Consider the following 22,841-nt stretch of genomic DNA (forward strand, 5'->3'; position numbering starts at 1 on the left):
GGAGCGCTTTAAAGGTTGTTACTAACACCTTGAAGCGCACCCGGAAGGCCACAGGCAGCCAGTGCAGCTCGCGCAGGAGAGGTGTTACATGGGAGTATCTAGAGGCCCCCAGGATCCCCCGCGCGGCCGCATTCTGAACTAGCTGGAGCCTCCAGGTGCACCTCAAGGGGAGCCCCATGTAGAGAGCGTTGCAATAGTTCAGGCGGGAAACGAGGGCTTGAGTGACCGTGCGTAGAGCGTCACGATCCAGAAAGGGGCGCAACTGGCGTATCAGGCGAACCTGATGAAAAGCCCCCCTGGCCACGGCTGTCATATGGTCGTCTAAAGACAGCCGAGTATCCAGGAGTAAGTATAGTAAGTATAGTAAAAAAAATAAAAGCTGAACTCAATTTTCATTTCATTCATTTGGAGCAGCGGTGCCCAACTTTTCCAGCTTGGCGGCCCAGCCCGGGGCAGGGGGTGGTGCGTGTGTGAGTGGCAGGCGCACAAGTGCACCGTTCCATTTGTGCGAGTAGCACACACCCGTTCCCTCCGCTCAACAAATGGAGCTTCATGTGTGAGCAGAGGGTGCTTGCAGTCACGCGCAAACCTCCCCTCAGGCGAGCAGAGAGCACTCGTGTGCGAAACTTCGCACAACTGGAGCTTCACTCATGCACTTGGCCCATTTCTCCCACAGCCCGGTTTTGAACAGGCCCTGGCCCAGCGGTTGGGGACCCCTGATTTATAGAGTTTCTCATTTAATCCTCCTATAAATAAACTTGGAACCTTCTGAAAGGGTTAACAGACTTGCATACTTGAAATTGTTGTTGATTGGGGAGGGGGAACGTTGCATTTCACTTTGTGTCATCTGGTATTCCTGAGGGCTCTTAGGGTGGGGTACGTTATAAATGTACTAAAGACTCCCCCACCCCAAGTTTATAGCATGTTTGGTTGCTGTAATAAACCTACTGATACATCTCAACATGTCAGCATGGGAACAAGAAGGGAGAAAAAAAGCAATGTAAAAGATGACCATTAATCACTTGGCAAATTTGAAGATGTGTGGGAAACGGTCTGCTTTGTATCACTAGCTGTTTTCATATAATTCACCCTGCAATAATCTTGTACTGTACTTATCTCATGGCAAGGTGCCCAAAGAGGAAACCACAAACATCTAACCACAAAATAGTTGTTCTTTTCCGTCCCTGGGTTTACAGGTTAGCTCACTGGAGCAGAATCCTAGGTATTTAGCAGTGGCCCTGAAATACTACATATTTCTGAAATACTAATTTCTAGTAATCTCTTAAAACCTGCAAATGCTTTCCGAAACATGTGCAAACCTGTTGATTTAAACTGTATTTCCAAGATAACTGCATAACAAAAAATGGGTGGCATCTAAGATTTATGTAGAACTCACATTATGATGTTATGAAAGCCGCACATTCGAATTAATGGTCTAACTGAACACAAAGACAGTTATGTACATTTTATTTATTTATCTAATTAAGTTTGTGTGCTGCCCATCTCTCTACCCAGCGATTCTGGATGGCATCTAATTTTTTTTTTAATGTAAAAATAAATATATATATTAATCAAGGTTATGGCTCCTATCCTTTAATACGAACTTCAAAATCATGATGGTCAAATTTTAATTTGGAAATAAAATGTTTTGAAAGAAAGAAATATATGAAGAAGATAAAAGAAAGCTTTTGTCTTTTAGTAAATTTAAAATGGCATTGGTACTGCTGATTAATGTTGCTGAAAGATAGTTTTATATAATTATATGGTTAATGTAGTTTTTTAAAAAGCTGTTTGGACATTAGGCGGTATCCAAGCTTATTTAAGCATATGACAGATGTACATGGAGTCCTCGACTTAACGACCACAATCCAGCCTAAAAGTTTTACTGTTAAACAAGACGGTTGTTAAGTGAGTGTTGCTCCATTTTACAACCTTTCTTGCCACCATTGTTAAGTGAATCACTACAGTTGTTAAAGTTAGTAACATGGTTGTTAGGTGAATCTGGCTTCCCCATTAACTTTGCTTATCAGAAGATTGCAAAAAGGGATCACATTACCCGGGAAACTCCAAACATCACAAATATGAGCCGGTTGCCAAGGGTCTGAATTTTGATCACATGACTATGGGGATGCTACAACGGTCATTAACCGTGAAAAATGGTCTGACACTTTTTTCAGTGTTACTGTAACTTCGAATAGTTACTAAACGAATGGTTGTTAAGTTGAGGACCATCCGTCAATAGAAGCCATGTTCTATTGATACTAGAAATTGGAATCCTAACACATCCCAGAAACATTACACTGGGAAATGATGGTTTAATAAACATGCATCTTGAGCTAGGGCAAATTTACATATAAGTAAATTGGGTTTAATGTATTGAGGTACATTCCCAAATCAGCACATCCCAAGGATGCCGATTCATAAAACGGCATACCAGAACAGAACTGCCACAAGATGTATCTATTTTAATGAGAGGATCTTAGAAGATGTGATCAAATTACATCCTCTTGTTGCGGTGAAATTTCAAGCAGGAAGGCAACAATTCTGATTAGGTTTACAAGAGGTAGCGAAAAAAGAATAAGCCCCTATTTTATTTTATTTTTTGCCTTATGGAAACTTGGATATGATAGGGAACCTGAAAAAGCAGCACTGTCCTGACCACTTTCTACAGGGGGACAATCGAGAGCATCCTGTCATGCAGCATCACAGTCTGGTTTGGAGGCATCACTGCTTCAGACAGGAAGGTGGTGCAGAGAGTGGTGAGAATGGCTGAAAAGATCATTGGCAGCTCCCTCCCTCCCATCCAGGACATAGCACAGAAGCGCTGCTTGAGCAGGGTCCGTAAGATTATCTGGGACACTACACATCCTCTTCACGACCTGTTTTCCTTGTTACCTTCTGGGAGGAGGGGGCTTCGTGGCATCCGAAGCAGAACATCCAGATTCAGCCAGAGTTTCATTCCATACAGCATTAACCTTGTGAACTCTCAAGCTTCCTCCTTCCGTTATATATTCAAGATGGACAATATTCAAAATGTCAAGGGAAAGTCAAGATGTCAAGACTTGCGCGTGGATTGGATTAAAGTGAGGGAGAGGTGCGCACAGTCAGCCTCACTCTCTCTTCCCAGATTCCATCTTGTTCCAATGGCAGGACAAAAGTCGACACAGTTGGAGATGGGCTGGGCGCAGTAGTTGACCAGGGCATCTTTCGTGTCTTGCCGTGCTCTCAGCGTACCACGTCACTTGCAGAAACTGCCTTCATGATCGTTGGTCCTATTTTAATAGGTCTCATCTGCTCAATCCGCCAGAGTCTGTCTTCACATGCTTGGGATAGACAAATCCCTTGCTCACCGAATGTCAAAGACACAACGGCTACTCTCAACCTGGTTTGGCCAGCCTGTCGAAGCTGTTGCCCGGGGTGAGGCCGCTGCGCATGTTACAGCTACTAGGAGCCACAGGTGAGAGCTAAGTGTCAGGTGGGGACCAAAGGTGTACGAGCTGCCCTAAAAAAAGGGCACGACATGCCCTCCACCAGAGGTGCTACCCCTCCCTGAACACCCATACAATATTTAATGGACAATATTTAATATTTATTTGCTACGTATATGTAGAAATGTGGGTCTATATATATGTTGTTCATAGTATGTTTAGGTGTGTGTCATGTATGTTTTTTACTTTGAGAGCGGGCAACTAAATTTCATTTTTTATGTGTGCCATTGTGCCCACAGTATAAAAATGACAATAAAGGTTATCTTATCTTATCTTAATCTAAAAGCTTTCCAGGCATTTCAAGTATAGGGTGAAATGCTATTTTCAAACTGTAGCATGGCCCCCGAGAGCAAAGAAAAAAACCAAATCTATAAAATTCAAATGTTTTCCATCACCACCCTTGTAACATCAGCCATGTTCTCAGCAGAATCAAGGAACTGAGAGCCGCAACAGGAATGTGTGTCATTGTTGGTGACCCAGTCCTAACCATTCCAGGCAACTGGGACAGAGATAGCCCCAAACAACCTATCCTCAGAGGCCTGAGAACCAGACCAGCTATTTCTCCTCCCCCCCCCCACACACACTATTATTTTGTATCTGGGGATGACAGAAACATGATTAACAGCCAAAGGCCGGTCACATAATGCATTAAAGGGACAAAAGGGCTTTGTGACTGACAGAGGGAATCTTAAAAGGAAACCAAGCAGCCCCACTCATTCTTCCTGGGATAGCTGTGTTCGAAGACACCCGAAACTTTAGCCCTTAAAAGCTTCTCATATTACTGCCAGCTCACCTTGCAAGCAAACACCTTCCTGAATGCAGAGAATCAGTCACCTACTGGAAATGCAACCACTGTTTAAAGTCAGAGATAAATGACTTTAGGAAACTAATCAAAGAGAGAAGCAACCTAGAACTGAGGAGAAATTTCCTGACAGTCAGAACAATTAACAGTGGAACAACCTGCCTCCAGAAGCTGTGATTGCTCAAACACTGGAGGTTTTTAAGAGGAGACTGGACAGTCATTTGTCTGAAATGGTGTAGGGTTCCTGCCTGAGCAGGGGGTTGGACTCGATGATCTCCAAGGTCCCTTCCAACTTTATTATTATTATTATTATGGATCATCGCACAGTCAGCCAGATGTTCAGACTGGATTTGGCATTTTGTCTACCTATCGAGTCCTTACCCAGGACCTGGGATAGGCAGACGTGGATGTTTGATGGTATTACAGATATCGTCGCAGGATGGAGCCAGTTCCTAGTAAGGCCGCCTTTTGCAATTGACTAATACCGAATTTGTCAATGCCGATGGTGTTCAAGTGGTGCTCCAGTTGTTTTGGGATTGCACCCAAGGCGCCTATTACTATTGGTCCTACCCTTGCTTGCTTTTGCCACAGTCTTTCTATTTCTATTTGTAGGTCTCTTTATTTTGTTATCTTCTCCAGTTCTTTCTCGTCTATTCTGCTGTCTCCAGGCACTGCCACGTCCACTATCCAGACTTTTTTGTCTTTCTTATCGACAATTGTTAAGTCTGGGGTGTTATGTTGCAGGTGCTTGTCTGTTTGAATTCTGAAGTCCCAGAGCAGTTTAATTTTATCATTTTCTATGACTTTCTCTATTTTTTTTTTTATTATTATTATTATTATTATTATTATTATTATTATGATGATGTTGTTGTTGTTGTTGTTGTTATTGTTATTGTTATTATTATAATAAATGTAATTAATAAACCCAAACTTGAAACCTCTGTGACAACATCAAACCACTGATCTAAGGGAATAATGAAGATTTGCCCAGCATCATAGATAGAATGTTAGTAACATCCCCCCTTCCATATGCACGTGGCATGGATTGTTGTTGTTGTTTACTTTGTCCAAACATGAGATTTATTCTGTGAGAATAAACAATGGCCTGACACAGTTAGCATTTATCAGAGGTAGGAACAGACTCCAACTCTTTGTCAGAATGACCCATCAGATAGCACAACACAAGCTCTCACATGCCATCATGGCACAAACAGAAAAAGGGGCAGGGCTCCCATTGTGATACTTCTGTTGTCATTTGGCTCCGGCTTTCTCCCTCTACGTCTTCCCACAAGCAGTATGGACATTGGGTGACAAAATGCATATTTAAGAGGGACTCAAATCAAGATTTATTGCATCTGTCTAATGCTGCCTGCTATCATTTGAGAGGCATGATGAGAACATGAAAGTCGTATTTTCTGCTTAGCTTTTCAGGTTGCATTTTTGCTGCCTTAGAACTGGGCACTAAACTCAGGTATTTGTGCAGACACTCACTGGTGCAGAATGTTGTATGTTCTCTTTTCCTAACAAATACAGCATGATCATTTATTTGCAATCCTTTAATACTGCGACCACATACATAAAGTATAATACTAGGAAGAGGGGAGGAGAGGAGAGGGGGAAGAGAGGAGAGGAGAGAAGGAGTGGAAGAGAGGTAGAGGAGGATGGAAGGGGATGGGGAGGAGATAGGAGGAGGGGAGAGGGGAGAGGGGAGGGGACAGGGGAGGGGAGAGGGGACAGGGGGAAGGAAAAGGAGAGGAGAGGGGGAGGAGGGGAGGGGAGGGAAGGGGAGAGGAGAGGCGTCTTTATTGGCTAAGTGTGATTGGACACACAAGGAATTTGTCTCCAGTGCATAAGCTCTCAGTGTACATACAAGCAATACATAAACATTTATAAATATATTTCCTTTCAATTCCAGCTGTTTAGAAAAGGAAGCAGCTACTACAGAAAGACCATGGTCTTACATCCCACAATTTCTGCCATTTCTAAAGAAAAAAACATTTTCACAGTTTTTCTTGGTTCTGTCTCCCTTGAAAAGCCAAGCCTGCAACGGAGAAAGACGAGGCCAAATCAGGCCAGACCAAAGACGGTGGTGATGCAGCTGTGAAAGGCCTACAGAAGCGAATCCCAGAGTATAATAGGCCATAAAGCAGAAGTTTGGGGCCAAATATTCTTCAAGTTTCTTCCAACATTGCAAGCCTGATTTTGCATTCAAGTTATATTTGTCTTGTGAGAATTTCATCAGAGAGGACGCCTAAGCTAGGAAACAGCAGCATTCTTTGAAAGGACTCCAAGGAGAATGATCAACAAGCTGAAATAACTTTTACTGACAATCTAAATCATAAACCCAGCTGAAAGAAAGCCTTCCTCTCGGTGCTAGATTTTCCAGAAATATTTTTAAAATAAGAGGCAGATGGATTTGAAACTGAGGTGCCATAAAAAACTGTATATAATATGCTTCCATTCCTTTCAATTATGGGGTTGTTGTCGTTGTTTTAAAAAAATGCACAGTAGCACTTACTTGCTCTAAGAAAACAGCCTCTAAACGTCCATTGCCTGATATTAGAGCCACCGCAGAGAAAGTGGAAGCTTATTAAATTACACTTTGCATAATAAAATGTTCTAAAAATGGATCTTGGCTTTAGAAATACAGTATCAAAGGTGCTTCTCGCTGACATAACTGATGGAATTACTGCCGCAGTTAAATTTCATCCAGTTTCACTTCAGCAAGCTTTGCAGAATTCTAATTTTATGTATGATGGTAGAAGGACTACCTGTACAAATTTTCAGAAGGGTGTGTATCTTGTCACCGTGGAAATGGCAAATAGCAGCAAAGAGATAATTCCCAGAGATAATTCCCAGAGATAATTCCCAGAGATAATTCCCAGATAATTCCCAGAATTCCTGAGCAGCTGGCTCAGGAATTCTGGGAGATGAAGTCCACAAGTCATAAAAAGCCACAGTTGCCCACCCCTGATCTAGGTGCAATTTAAATCTTATTTTTAAAGAAAACAAAGTTTGGAATCTGAAAATTCTCACGTTTTTCTTATTGTTGATATCAACAGAACTGATCAGTAAGTACAAAGATAAATAAAATCACCTTATTGGTGAGATGGGTGGCATATAAATTAGTAAATAAATAAAATAAATGGAGAATGATAACCAAATCCTATAATCTAAGTTGTCTTTTTTTTTGCTAAATGCTACCTTTCCTGTTTCTTATTAAATCCCAAATATCTAATATCAAATGTTTAAGTATTTCATTTAAACTCTGACTTTTTTCTAATCATATTTTTCATCACAATATGAAAATTAATCCCCATATGATGAAAAATACTATTGGTCTTTCATAGTTTTTATTAACTACAATTACTAGAGGCATTTAATCAAAATTAACCTATCTAATGTTATTTTAGATGTAAAATAATTTCTACTTGTTATTTTTACACTTTTGCACTCTTTTCACTGATGCTGTTTCTTTCCTATAGTTTGCTGTTTATTTTATATTGCGTTCTATTTTTCTCTTCTACTTGTCTGGGTGTTTATGTTTACTTAACATACATCATAGTGCTGATATTTATTTTATATCACGTTCTATTTTTTTTCTTCTATTTGTCTGAGTGTTTATGTTTACTTAACATACATCATATTGCCGATATTTTGAGGTGTCATCAGTTTGTTACCTTTCAAAAAAATCTGCATAATCTCTTACACTACATGATAGCAGTCTATCAGCCATGATCTTAAAGAAATAAAGTTGATTCTTATAACAACCTAGGCCACAGAATTTTTCACATGTTTTCACAAAGGAAAAACTTTGTTTGTTGTGCCAGTCTGGAAGAGAATATAACTTGAATCATTAAAATGCCCCTGGTCGAAAAGAAAAATTAGTGTTAAAAAGTATCTGAATCTCTAAATCTTCCTTTTTGTTTCTTTTTTTAAAAGGTAGCATAAGTGTTCAGAGCTAAATGGGAAGGGGGGGGGGAAAGCCTACAGAACGTCTAGGGTGAAAGATGACCGTCTACATATTGTGTTTTGAAAACAAAAGAGGATAAAAGATTGTGTTACCCGAACCACAGGTTATTTGGTCCTATTTAACTGCTTTGGCTCATATTTCATTAAAACACTCCCTGCAAAAATTGTAGGAGGATACATGAGGATAGGGAAAAGGATAGGGAAAAGGAAAGAAGGAAGAAAAAAAAACTATCATTAAAATATTTTATGAAATGGGCCCCCAATCTCAAATTTCATTAGCATTATAAAAACTCATTAGTCAGAAAGCAAATCTGAAATGAGTACAACGACAACTCCTATTTACAAAAGTGGATTTGACAATTTTAGTCAAATATATATATATTTGCATACATTAAAAAGTAATCCGTAACGATTCCTTTCCGTTTACAATTCTAGCTTAACATTTTTTCTTTCCAATGTTTAGTACAAATTCAGACACATCCAGTGTGAATCATTACTAAGGATTTATCACCATAGTAACTAATCTAGCCTATTGTCCATGCAACTTAAGAAAATTGCTGGATGTCTTAAAGCGATGTTGCAATGGATTTGTATTATAAGTACATGTCATGAACAAAATGAAATATTTAGCCTATAAAATTCTACTGGAATCATTCAGCATACACAAGAAGCTGTCCAATTCTTTGGAATCAATTCCTGAAAGGTGATTTGCTGTATATGTGGGACAGAGCCAACAGCACAACTTTTAAAACAACCATATCTACGGCTGGAATCATGTCAAAGCTTCAGAATGCAGAAAAGATATATATGCCTTAAAGAGTTTCATGTTGTCATGTCTTCCAAAACTCTAAGAATGCGTAAAGATAAAGCAAAAATATTTAGGACAAACCAGATGGAAAGTTAACGTGCTGCATTCTTTACATATTACGGGGATAACTTTAAAAACTTAAGAATATCACATGGGTCTTAATACTCTCAGCAATCAGCCTAAACATTCAACTCTTTATCACAAATTCAGTTGGACATTTAAGACTCAATTATTTGATAACCAATTAGGGCTTCCAATTTGAAAGCCCAACAGCTAATCATGAGTTTTTAGCACTATTGCCAGTGGCAGTTAGGGAAGCAGTGGTCCCACTTTTTCTTTTTTTTACAAATTATATCAAAATAACTTAGTGCGCTTGGTGTCAGTAAAGAAGCTAAAATAGAAGCCCATGAATAAGATCTGGCTTAATCTTTTGATAAATGTAGTAGTAGTCAATTTGTTTACTGTGTTTATAATAAGAGGCCCAACAAGGAGACTTGAGGAATGCTTACTGACAAGGGGAAAGATTGAGAAACAAGGCATTCAGTGAAACTAGAACACTGCATGAGATAAATAAGGTTGACAGCTTTTGGAGGCAGGTTGTTCCACTGATTAATTGTTCTAACTGTCAGGAAGTTTCTCCTTAGTTCTAGGTTGCTTCTCTCTTGGGTTAGTTTCCATCCGTTGCTTCTTGTCCTGCCTTCAGGCACTTTGGAAAATAGCTTGACTCCCTCTTCTTTGGGGCAGCCCCTGAGATAATGGAAGACTGCTATCATGTCCCCCCTCGTCCTTCTCTTCGTTAAACTAGACATACCCAATTCCAGCAACCGTTCCTTATATGTTTTAGCCTCCAGTCCCCTGATCATCTTTGTTGTTCTTCTCTGCATTCTTTCTAGAGTCTCAGCATCTTTTTTACATCGTGGTGACCAAAACTGGATGCCGTATTCCAAGTGTGGCCTTACCAAGGCCTTGTAAAGTGGTATTAATACTTCACACGATCTTGATTCTATCCCTCTGTTAATGCAGCCTAGCACTGTGTTAGCTTTTTTGGCAGCTGCAACACACTGCTGGCTCCTATTTAAGTGATTCTCCACTAGGACTCCGAGATCCCTCTCACAGTTACTACTATTGAGCAAGGTACCACCTATACCATACTTGTGCATTTGGTTTTCCTTGCCTAAATGTAGAACCTTACTTTTTTCACCACTGAATTTCATTTTGTTAGATAGCGCCCAGTGTTCAAGTCTGTCAAGATCCTTCTGTATCTTAAGCCTGTCTTCTGGAGTTTTGGCTATTCCTGCCAGCTTGGTGTCGTCTGCAAATTTGATGAGTTCCTCATCTATCCCCTCATCCAAATCACTGATGAAGGTTCAAACCATTTAAATGCTGTACTGGTAACACTAACACAACTCAAACATGCTTTTAACATTCGGTGGTCCAAGATGTCAAAAGCTGCAGACAGAGCCAACCACAATAACACTGACGATAGGCACTTTGCCTTGGCCACCATGAGCCATTAACAACACAACCTAATGCAGATTCTATAGGTTATCTGACATGAAAACCCAAATGGAATGGATTATCTATTGAAAGATGAAGTGAGAATTGAAAAGGAATGATTCTTTCAAGAACTTCAAATAAAAAGGAAAAGACACTTGGTGAATATTAGGATAAACAAAAGGATCAAATGAAGATTTCATTTTTAATGAAGATCACACATACGCATGTTTTCAGGAGTCACCCCCCCCAACTGAAAGAAAACAGTTCACTAGCCTCATACCAAAAAGACTATTGCAACGCTCTCTACATGGGGCTCCCCTTGAGGTGCACCTGGAGGCTCCAGCTAGTCCAGAATGCGGCCGCGCGGGGGATTTTGGGGGCCTCTAGATACTCCCATGTAACACCTCTCCTGCGTGAGCTGCACTGGCTGCCGGTGGCCTTGCGGGTGCACTTCAAGGTGTTAGTAACAACTTTTAAAGCGCTCCATGGCAATGGACCTAGGTATTTGCAAGACCGCCTCCTACCAAATATCTCCCTTCGACCAGTCCGCTCCCACAAAGAGGGCCTCCTTAGGGTGCCGTCGGCCAGTCAATGCCGGCTGGCGACCCCCAGGGGGAGAGCCTTCTCTGTGGCAGCTCCTGCCCTCTGGAATGACCTACCCCCCAACCTATGTACAACTACGGACCTGCGCCTCTTCCGCCGAACCTTGAAAACCCATCTATTCCATGCAGCCGGCCTGGCGTAGTTTTGATTGGGCTTTGCTAGGGGTTTTATATGGGGTATTTTAGAGCAGGCTTTTTATTCAATATTTATTGTGATTTTTATTATTGCCTGTTCACCGCACTGAGTCCCGTAAGGGAGATAGGGCGGTATATAAATTTAAATAATAAATAAATAAATAAGGAAATAAGGGAGGCAGGATAAATGAAGGAAAGAGTGAGAAGTATCAGAATGAAGGACAGTGTTAGAAAGCCCAGTGACCACGCTCTTCTATAAATGGGCGGGGAGGGGGAAAGTTAGCTAGAATTAGTAAACTGTTTTTGCTACAAATACAAAATAATTATCAAAATCACCAGGTTTCAAGAACAGTTGGTGAAGGTGAAGATAAAAATGATGGGAAAGCAGCGAATGTCTTCCTGGGAGATTTTGCTTGAGTACATATTAAACTTTCCCTACTCCAGTCAATCAAAATATGCAGAGAGGTTGAGATTTGGAAAGATTGGATAGAGATAAATGCAATGGATCAAAAAAAGGTGAGACCCATATAAAACCTCCACAGGGTTGAAAGCCATACTGCTCACTATATTCCTAACAATAGTAATATTTAATGCTGCAGATATTCTCCAACTTTGCTTCCAAGCAATCTTATTTAATTTCTCACCCGTCTTTCCAAAGCTGATTCCAATATGGCTGGCCATCCTACTGCTTTACAGTCCATGAAAATTCCTAGCTAAACTTTCCCTATCCTGATGCCCTCCAGATGTGTTGGAAAACACAGCCTTAGATCATCCTGGGTGGGAACCATGAAAATTGTAGTCCAACACATCTGGAGCACATCAAGCTGGGGAAAGTTGTTTTAAAGTCATAAAACGAAGTTGCTACTAGATCTTGTGAACCCTTCAATACAGGGCTGGGGAAAGGGAGAGCAAAGAATCCTTTAAGGAACTCTGTTTGGCCTAAAACATCCTTGGTGGGTGGGCTAGAGCAAGAGTACTGTGAACTTGGCAACTGAAGAGTAAATCTGTTTTAACATCCAGATTAATCTCTGTTAACTACTGACTTTGAATAACAAACACCGAGAAGCAGAGTTGGTTCTGAGCTATATTTGTTGGTGATTGAAAGACACCGCAGTCCAACACAACTGGAAAATATCATATTGTGAAAGGTGGAACAAGGGTATCCAAGGAAAAGTTGGCTTGAACTTTGAAAAGTTGCAAATTTACAAGCTTTCAGCTATTAAATGTTCCAATTCTGAAGATCTTGACCCTGGCATAGTAGGATATTATGGAGCCAAGCAATCGTTATTTCTTATGGGACATAAGAAATAAATCTAACTTCCAAGTTTAACCATATGAGGTCTCAACTTCCAAGGAACAAATGGTGAACCGAAGACATCTCTAATAAAAGGAGAACCAATGACCCCAGTGGAATGAAGAGCTGGAAAATAGCTTAAATTCCTCTCTGGATAAAGAGATGATTTGAGATTGCACACAAGTGCTCCACACAGTTACTCCTCGCAAGGAGATTAGAAGACAGTGGCAAGTCATTTCTTTATATATTTCTTCTTTTTTTTACTATGTTCTTATTTGTTCTTTTTTTTCCTATTTTTCTTTCTATTTTGTCTTATCTGCACTTTCTATTATTTTTTCTTTTCTTTTTATTTTATTTTTATATCTCAGAATAGCATTTTCTAGAGCACATTTTTTTGAACAGCTAGACCTCATGGTAAGATATGGGAGGTTTCTTGGAGTTTAGTTCGAAGAAAGACTGTATTTGTGGAGCACCAGTTGTTGAAGATATATTCTTTCTGACTATAGACTATATTCTGCAGAAGGGGCTGCTTATTTAAATTCTTACTTAAAAACTTAAAAAACCAGGGCATCCAGGACATACTGTCTTACTCTTTTCAAGGAACAAACCAGCTTATCATTACTAAGGCCAGACCCTTTATTTCAAAGGCCATTTCAAAGAGGAGGGAATGTTTAGACCAGATTGGTGTTAAATGTAGGGGTCATGACTTGCTATGACAGTGATGGCAAACCTTTTAGAGACTGAGTGCCCAAACTGCAACCCAAAACCCACTTATGCATCATCGGGTGCCGGGTGGGTGTGGCCCATTGGCTGGGTGTGGCCCATTGGGGGTGTGGCCCATTGGGTGGGCGTGGCTGCGGTGGTAACAGCAGACTGGGTGGGACTAAAAAGTTCAATCAATCAATTCCAACTTTGCAAGATTTTTTTTTCCCGCGAGAAGTTGAAATTGACTGATTGAACTTTTTTTTTTTGCACACGGCAGCAGAGGCCTAAAGTGAAAAGGTTTTATAAAACCCAGCTCAAGGCCAAGGACTAGGGCGACAGTGCATGTGCCCACAGAGAGGGCTCTGAGTGCCGCCTCTGGCACCCGTGCCATAGGTTCGCCACCACTGTGCTATGAGAACATGTCCTATTGTTCTCTTTGCATCTAGTTGTATATTTGTATTAGTTTTATAGTTCTGATATGGCCAAATGACTAAATCAATAAATATTCTATTCTATTCTATTCTATTCTATTCTATTCTATTCTATTCTATTCTATTCCATTCCATTCCATTCCATTCCATTCTCTATTCTATTCTATTCGAATCAGCTATACAAATCAACATATGGTGGTTTGTGTTTTAATTCTAAAATAGAATAAACTCTCCTTACCTTATTACTTTTAAACAATATACATTCCACCTTAGATTATACATTATTGGTGCAATTTTCAATATTCTTTTTTAGTTTTAATTAAAAAATAAAATAAAACTCATTTAAGCCATTCGCCCGACTGCCTAAAGAGCAGATTTAAAGTTGCATAATAAAATGTTTAAACCAAACACACAGAAAGAGTTGCCAGAAGCCAAAGATCAACGTCCAAGCAATGCAATCATCATGACTGAGCCAAGTGAGAAGAAAGCGAGCCAAAGAAAAAGGCAGACAGAATTATGATTGCTTTTCTTCTTCGTGGATCCCATGAGTAGGTTTAGGAAAGGTTTACTCAATTTGCTGAACTTAGCTGCCAAAGTTTAGAAGGTCTTTTTTTTGTGCTCACAAAAAGTCAATAATAGAAAAATCCAGAAGCAAAATCTCAAGGAAGCCATTGGCTCACTGAAGTGATTGATGTAGCTAGGTTATGAACACAACAATGTTCCAAAGGTTAAGCATTGCTACAGAAATACAGCACACCCCATGCCCCAACTGCAATGAGAAAGATAAGGAATATTAGCCAGTAAGTAAACTAAGTTGATTCTGCAGAACATGGTCCTAGATCTAAGAGTGTTTTCTGTGTAGCATTGTAAATTGCATTATAAATTCAAACCAACACTTTGATTTCCACTGGAAGCCTCTTGAAAGCCAGTGACTGACCTACAGCATTGGTGTCATGTGCTTTTGCAACATGTACTAATTTAACAATTGCATTGTGAATCAACTGCAGCTTCCGAGCCATCTTCAAAAGCATCTCTGTGCAGAACGTATTACGTATTCTTTCTGTCTGCTAGAATACTGATGTTGAAAGCAGGGGATAAATAATAATATCCCTCTCAATCTCATCAAACTGTAATACTGGTTATGCCATTGCTTCTTAGGTAACCACCGTAATTATTGTAAGTCCGCACAACTCTCACTCCCAGAATTCCCCAGCGAGACAATTGAGGTCCAGACATCCTAAGACTGCTAAGATCAAGCAGCCTTGATCTAATGCAGCGGTTCTCAACCTATGGGTCGGGACCCCATTTGGGGTCGATCGACCATTTCACGGGGGTCGCCAAGCAAGGCTGTCTGCCATTTTTCCCCCTTTTCCGGGGGGTGCCTTACCTCCCTTGGGCTGGGCCAGCTGGTGGTCGGCCTGCTCCGTCTCTGCCACTTGCCAGCTACGCCTCGGCCGGCGCAGGGGGCGGAACCACGCATGCGCGGCACTCCCGGGCAGGGACTTATGACCGGTTGGGTAGTCCTCGACTTACGACCGGTTTAGTCCTCAACTTACGACCGGTTTAGTCCTCGGCTTACGACCGGTTGTGGGTCGCGGCATTAAAAAGGTTGAGAACCACTGATCTAATGTATAGCCACATTGGTCTAATGCAGGGGCAGGCAACCTTGGCTCTTTTATGACTCGTGGACTTCAACTCCCAGAATTCCTGAGCCAGTCATGCTGAGGGGAAAGGGAGAGGTTTCCAAGCTGAGCCACACTGGCTGAGGAATTCTGGGAGTTGAAGTCCACAAGTCATAAAAGAGCCAAGGTTGCCTACCCCTGATCTAATGTATAAGCCACACAAAGAAAATAAAGGTTTTTTAAACTCATTGTCTCCCATTTTCTACCCTGGTGCTTTATCCACTAGACCAAACTGGCTCTCCTTATTTTAATTCTCCTTATTTCATTCTCAGGGTTAGAATTTTCCCTTTTTTGCAGAAATTAAGTTAGAATAAAACAGAACGCCTTTGTAAAATTCAATGCTTTTAGATGGAAGAGCAAGAAAAAAAATAATATCATTATATGTACATCCATCATGGTATGTCATCACAATGTTTCCCCAGAGAATTTGTTTCTTGGCTGTCATGTTAAAATTAATAACCATAAGTGGTTTTGGAGCTAGCAATAGGTGGCTATGGAACTACAATAGTAGGAAATGGCCATATGCAATGGATGTTTCATTGTGTTAAAAGCAAATGAATAACTAACTCCTTACTGGGCACTCTCCCAATGTTTCCTGAGCTTTCTTATACATGGTGTTATATAATATAATCCCAAGAAAATTAAATTTGCAATGAAATCTAACTATACTTCAGCAGTTTATTTATTTTTTCTTTCAGAATAAGAACTTTCTATTTGGGCAAAGATATAAAAGCACAGCACTTTCCATTTTAAAATAAACTTTTAACATAAAGTAAGAAAAGTATTGGCAACATACCTGAAAAAGAACATAAACAGGGCAGCTGTTACACAGAACAAAAGGACCTATAAAAAGGAAAAAGAACATTATTTAAACAGCTAATCCCAATTAAGTACTTCCAAACCAAGATCAGATTTCAGGAAGTTTTAAATAATTCAAAGACCTCATTAGGCACATTATAAAAAGTGAAATTTACAGTGAAAAAATGTCAATAAGATGTTACAAAGAACAGGGGTTGGGGTTGTTGGGGTTTGTTTTTTTTTTGTCCTTTTGGCATATGCTCAACTATATATATAGTATATACTATATAGTATATATAGTAAATTAAAAATTTGGTCTTGTTTCTTTGATTGACCATGACAAAATCCACCTATCCCAGCTTTGTTAAACATGTAGGCCAGGGGTAGGCAACCTTGGCTCTTTTATGACTTGTGGACTTCAACTCCCAGAATTCCTGAGCTAGCCATGCTGGCTGAGGAATTCTGGGAGTTGAAGTCCACTAGTCATAAAAGAGCCAAGGTTGCCTACCCCTGATGTAGGCCAATGTGAAGATTTATGTATATTTTTAATCAATTTTATATAGCCACTCATCTCAGCAAAGGATACTCTGGGTGACAAACACAAATCAGTAAGAACAATTAATAGAAACAAAAAACGTACAAAATAAAATAATAATAATAAATATCAGTATCATAAAAGTGAAAATACAAACCATAGGAGGAGGAGGAGGATAAAGATGGCCACCTCAGTATTTATTTATTAATCAAATTTATGTAGCCGCCCACCTCACCTGAGGCGACTTTTGGATGGACAGATGGACAGGAAGTTTGTCCTTGGGCAGACATGTCAAACACGAGGTCTGGGGGCCAGATGCGGCCCGCAAAGTGGTTTCATGTGGCCCGTGAAGCCATCCTGGAAACAGTGAGGGAGCGGCCCCCGCTGCCTTGGCCCTGGCCCAGGCCAGCCGGGAGCCAATGTACAATTTTGTGGTGGCCATCTTGGCACTTGCCCCAGTGGACGATGCCTTGGCACTTGCCCAGGTCCGACCCCCTTCTGCCAGAGACCCTCAGATCTGTTCCACTCCTGCCCAGGCTTCCATAGGCACTCTTGACGCGAATGATGTAGAACTGGTCACGCCCACCCAGTAGGCCACACCCACTCCATCCATGCCCACCCAGTAGGCTGCACCCACTCTGGCCACACCTACCCGGGCCCCCCAGGGCAACCGCAATGCTGATGCGGCCCTCAGTGATATTGAGTTTGACACCCCTGTCCTTGGGTCTATCTTAAAGTAAAGGAGCAGAAGGCCAACAAATGGGATGCACTGGCAGAGAAAAGACCACCAAATTGCTAGGAACTAAAACAAAATATTTTATAAAATAAGTAAATAATTTAATTAAAAATTAAAATAAAATAAAAAGGGGCGAGAGAAGGAGGTGATGGCAGGTCCCTGGGGGTTCTAGAACCAGGATTTATAAAAGGCAGAAGGCCAATGTGTCAGGATGGCATCGTCTTTGCCAGCGCTTCATGCAGATTGTAAAGAAGAACATGCTTGAAATGTAAACTGAGCTGAACTATATGAAGATACTGGTGTTTCCTACAATAAAGACTATGCTTTTCTGCAAAGCCTTGGAAAAGAAGACTGCAATAATAGCCAGGTATTCAGGGGGTTGGGGGTGGGGGTGGGAAGGCAGCCCTTAAATTAGCCAACATGATTTTGTTTAATTATTGCCTATTATTGTGAGTTTAGGTACATTTTGTTGTTTTATGGGCATGAGCCATCTAGAACCCGTGAAGGAGCAGCACAGAAATATGTGATTGACTGAAAGAATGAAAAAGAATTAATGAAACAGAAATGTATACCAAAGACAAGATTGCGAATGATTCTATTCTTGTATCCACCTGCATCCATTAATGCACTGCATTGGAGCTTGCATCTGGATTTACTGTAGAATTAAGCAACAATTAGCAAGAGTCTACAGATGTGGCCAAATTGTGAGCACTCTCTGACATGAGTTGCACATATAAATACTTCTTGCAACTCCCTGCAACAAGATCATGTGTTTCCATTGCTACCCATTAGCACAAGCACACTAACACACTTGTATTTCAGCATGTCAGTTCAATTACTTTTTTTTATTGTATCTCAGCAGTGGGTGATGTTGGCAGCCGTTCAAATGGCTACAAGGCACTTTTTGATCATTAACAGCCAACATGGGAGCATGTGACTGGGTTCCGGGTAAGCGCCTTCACCTTTTTTGAAAGTCAAAACTAACTTTGTGTTAATTTTTAATTGCTGTTCTAAAACAAATGTGTTTATAATTGTTAGCGCTACTTTGATAGTCCATAAAAAGAAAGATTAGATTTTGAAAACTCTTTCTTGCTTTCTCCATTGCTGATAGGATTAACATTTTAAATTTAACATTTGATGTTTACCAACCCTCAAAAGCCATTTTTTCATTCGCTTAGCTTGAACGTTAATTAAAGGTAAAGGTTTTTCCCCGCACAGTCATATCTGGCTCTAGGGGGCAATGCTCATCTCCATTTCTTTGCTGAGGGGGCCAGAGTTGTCCAAAGACATTTTCTGTGGTCAGCATGGCTATACACAAAGGGGCACAAAACACTGTTACCTTCCCACTGAAGAGGTTACCTATTTATCTACTAGCATTTGCATAATTTCGAACATTGTTGTTGTTGTTAGTTGTGAAGTTGTGTCCGACCCATCGCGACCCCCATGGACAACGTTCCTCCAGGTCTTCCTGTCCTCTACCATCTTCTGGAGTCCATTTAAGCTCACGCCTACTGCTTCAGTGACTCCATCCAGCCACCTCATTCTCTGTCATCCCCTTCCTCTTTTGCCCTCAATCTTTCCCAGCATTAGGCTCTTCTCCAGTGAAAGTCTTATGGAAGGTCAATGGTATCATGAAGCTTCCCAGAAAAATATTTTAAAAAAACAAAAGAGTATGGGAGAGATAGATAAAGCATGAACTAAAGGCCTAAGCCCGTCAAGATGAGCTCTGGTTCTCTAAAGTTTCAGAGTCTCCTAATCAATATTTCTGTTGGATGAATGCAACAGCCATGGTCTCAGGCATTAAGGAAAAGACCTCAACAGACTGCACAACAATAGATTTTTACCCCCACACTGAAGAGGACTGTATTATTTGAGATGCTGAGAAGGATAAAGCAGCAATCTGCCAACTGGATGGCCCATTAAGAAAAGTGTGCTGCTTTCCTGGGACATACATCAGGGATGTGATGGAAATGTTGCTAGGGTCCTTTATTTATTTGTTTATTTCTTCGTATCCTGCTTTTATTGTTTTTACAAATAACTCGAAAACAGCACACCTATCCAACAGACCTTCTTCCTCCTAGTTTCCTCACAACAACAGCTCTGTGAGTTGGGTTGGGCTGAGAGTGAATGGCTAGCTCAGGGGTAGGCAACCTTGGCTCTTTTATGACTCGTGGACTTCAACTCCCAGAATTCCTGAGCCAGCCATGCTGAGGGGAAAGGGAGAGGTTTCCAAGCTGAGCCATGCTGGCTCAGGAATTCTGGGAGTTGAAGTCCACGAGTCATAAAAGAGCCAAGGTTGCCTACCCCTGGGCTAGCTCAAAGTCACCCGATTGGCTTTCACGGCTAAGCTTACACTTGAACTCACGGTCTCCCGCGTTCTAGCCTGGTGGCTTAACCACTAGACTAGTGATAATGATCCCTTACTATCCACCCAGAAACAACTGGACAACTTCTTGTCCAGAAGGCAGGACAAGAAACTATGGGATTAAATTATAAGAAAGTAGATTTCTTATATGTTCCTAATATAAGAAGTTTTAAGAAGAAACTGGACAGCCATTTGTCCGAAATGGTATAGGGTTTCCTGCCTGAGCAGGGGATTGGACTAAATGACCTCCAAAGTCCCTTCCAACTTTATCATTAATAATAATAATAATAATAATAATAATAATAATAATAATAATAATAATAATAATAATATGTAATATCCTTATATAATCCCCTTATGTAAGATCTGTCAAATAAACAGCCTGCCTATGGATGGAGTAGGCTCTTACTTGTCAGAGTTTTTAATTAGATGGCTGGATCTCCATTGCTGGGCACACCGTAGTAGTAGATTCTTGCATTTAGCAGGAATTAGATTAGATGTCCTTCAGGATCCCTTTCAACTTTTTTATGATTCCATGATTTCCTTACCCATATTTCAAATTCCAAGCCTAAGGTTGGAATTAGTTGTCGCTTACTTACAATGGTAACAAAAGTATTCCCAGGTTGTATGATATAATCAAAAGCAATTCTGCAGTTATTAAGACCTGTTTTGTTCCTGCAGAAAGAAAAGCTATAGAAAAACGCAAATAAAACCACACAAATAAAAACAGCATCATCTGGACTCTATAAAATTCTATTGTAGAACCAGGTCGATTACATGTTAGGTTCCTATCTTTAAGTATTTTAAAAAAATATAGGAATCTCCCAGATTATGCCAACAGCCTATCTTGTCCAGCAGGCTGTATTGTACTATAACTAGACAAACACATCTGAAATATTTTTAACAGGGGCAAAAGGGTCATCAGATCCTTTCAAAAGTGTGTTTTTCTTACTGCCCTTAATCAAATGCTAATTAATTTCACTGAATGACTCCCCTGTTCTGGCATTACGAGAGAAGGTAGGGGGAAAAATCTATTTCCTCCACATTGTCCTGTTATTTCCTGTTGCCTTTTTTTCTGCAACCAGTCTCTTCCTCTATTACTTTTAAACAGGCCCCTTAACTTCTAAATATATTCAGCACATGTGATTTAAAAATATTTCTGTTGTTCTTTTTTTTTTTTTTAGTTCCACCGTACTTCTTGGGAAAACATCATTATTCACATTTAGAAAAAGAACATCACCATAAATGTTCCAGGGCCAGAGCGGCAGTTTTAAGACTGCAGAGTGCAAAAGGATGGTAAACGGGGATAATCATATAGTTGCATTAAACGATGGAGAGAATTGGAAAGCTTTCCTCCAGAGACTGGAAAAATAGAAGAGGGATCTGACTTATACTGAGCCACATACCATGATAGAAATCAGGCTTTCTAGATTTCTCTACAAAATTAAATCCTAACCGTCTTCCCCCTTGTGTTATACATGGCAGTCTGAAAGAATATGGAGGCATAGCGGGACTCAACAAATGTGTTCCATTTTAGAACACAGGAATCTTTTCCTCCGTCTTTAATTTATACTCTATTTTTATATAACAGAAGTGTGTACACAAATGACAAACATGTAATTAGTAAAATGCATCAACTTGTATTGAAATTTGAAACATAAGAAAACATGCAAAATTATGTATGATAAAGTAGATATATCCTTTAGTGGATATGTCTCTGGGCAGCTTTCTTCTCCCAAAAAAAATCTGAAATCTGTACGAAAACATGTACGTGTCTGATTATCCAGAATGCTCTTCCAGGGAATGGAATATCAGCATACATAATGTTTCAGTTGGCTTCTGCTGAGACAACATCCTCTTATAGCTAGCTGTTCTCAGAAAAATAGATTTGGGTAAATAATCTTAATCTGAGCTCTCTGTGGTCCTGTTTTTAATCCACCTTCTAAGTAACGTGACTGTGTCTGGGTCTTTATTATTACCTACATGATCTAAGTCATTGGGAGGTGGATAATATACAAATTTAATAAATAGTCTTTACAGCAACAATAGCAACGAGAAAAACTAGAATTAGAAGCATTCCTCAAACGTCCATTGAGCAGGAAAGACGGGAGCGGCACAAGAACGCTATCGTGATCGCATAAATAAAGGAAAAGCTGACCAATAAGATCTTATCTATTTTCAGATAAATAATAATAAGTTAACGAAAACCTGTAAATGCCATTCAGAATCCTGACTCTTCCAAACTAATTTGCATCATTTTCTGTTACTGATGTAAGGTGACTTTCCTTGCGAAATGCTTTCCTCATCAAGATCAAGGCTTTCTTTTTTATTATTATTATTAAAAATGTTATGAAGATTACAGTATAAACCCCCATACCCACCCCAAAACCCCTCCCTCCCCCTCCCCCACTTCCCAGAGCTGAACACAGGGTTACAAATATAATAATCAAAATCTATCTAGCATTAACCAACTATTAAAATAACCAAGTCCATAATGCGCTTTAACTCCCCTTTAACACAAATTTAAACAAATTAAAATTAAACACNATATCATATAATTAAAACTAACAAAAATTCCATTAAAATAAACTATTAATAATAACAATACTCTAGAGTTTACTCATAACCCAAATGAAACTTTTTAGTCCCATATTTATTCTGAATATAATCTATCCATCTTCTCCAGACCGAGATGTATCTTTCTTGTGATTGATCCTTCAAATAAGCGGAAATTTATCCTTGGGCCTCCACTGTGCGTATTTGTTGAAGGTTGAATATACAGCTGTCAAGGGGGCGTGATGGCTCAACAGTTAAAGACGCTGAGCTGGTCCGCTGGAAAGCTGACAGCCTGGGTTTGAGACCCAAGTGCCACGCAATGGGGTGAGCTCCCGTTACTTGCCCCAGCTCCTGCCCATCTATCTGTTGGAAAGCATGCAAATGCGAGTAGATAAATAGGTACCACTTCAGGGGGAAGGGAACAGCATTCCGTAC

At 40.2% G+C, this 22,841-nt stretch overlaps 1 protein-coding gene across 1 annotated transcript in view; it reads right to left on the bottom strand.

Moving 5' to 3' along the window:
- The window catches only part of TMEM135 (transmembrane protein 135), a 176,611-nt gene that overhangs the window by 42,886 nt on the left and 110,884 nt on the right, over positions 1-22,841 (bottom strand). Inside the window, exon 6 of the mRNA XM_015832112.1 lies at positions 16,213-16,259. Within this exon, the coding sequence (XP_015687598.1) occupies positions 16,213-16,259 (47 nt within the window). The remainder of the gene's footprint in view (positions 1-16,212; positions 16,260-22,841) is intronic.

This window comes from Protobothrops mucrosquamatus, unplaced genomic scaffold, assembly GCF_001527695.2.
Source record: "Protobothrops mucrosquamatus isolate PMUCROS unplaced genomic scaffold, P.Mucros_1.0 scaffold_305, whole genome shotgun sequence".
Lineage (NCBI taxonomy): Eukaryota > Metazoa > Chordata > Lepidosauria > Squamata > Viperidae > Protobothrops > Protobothrops mucrosquamatus.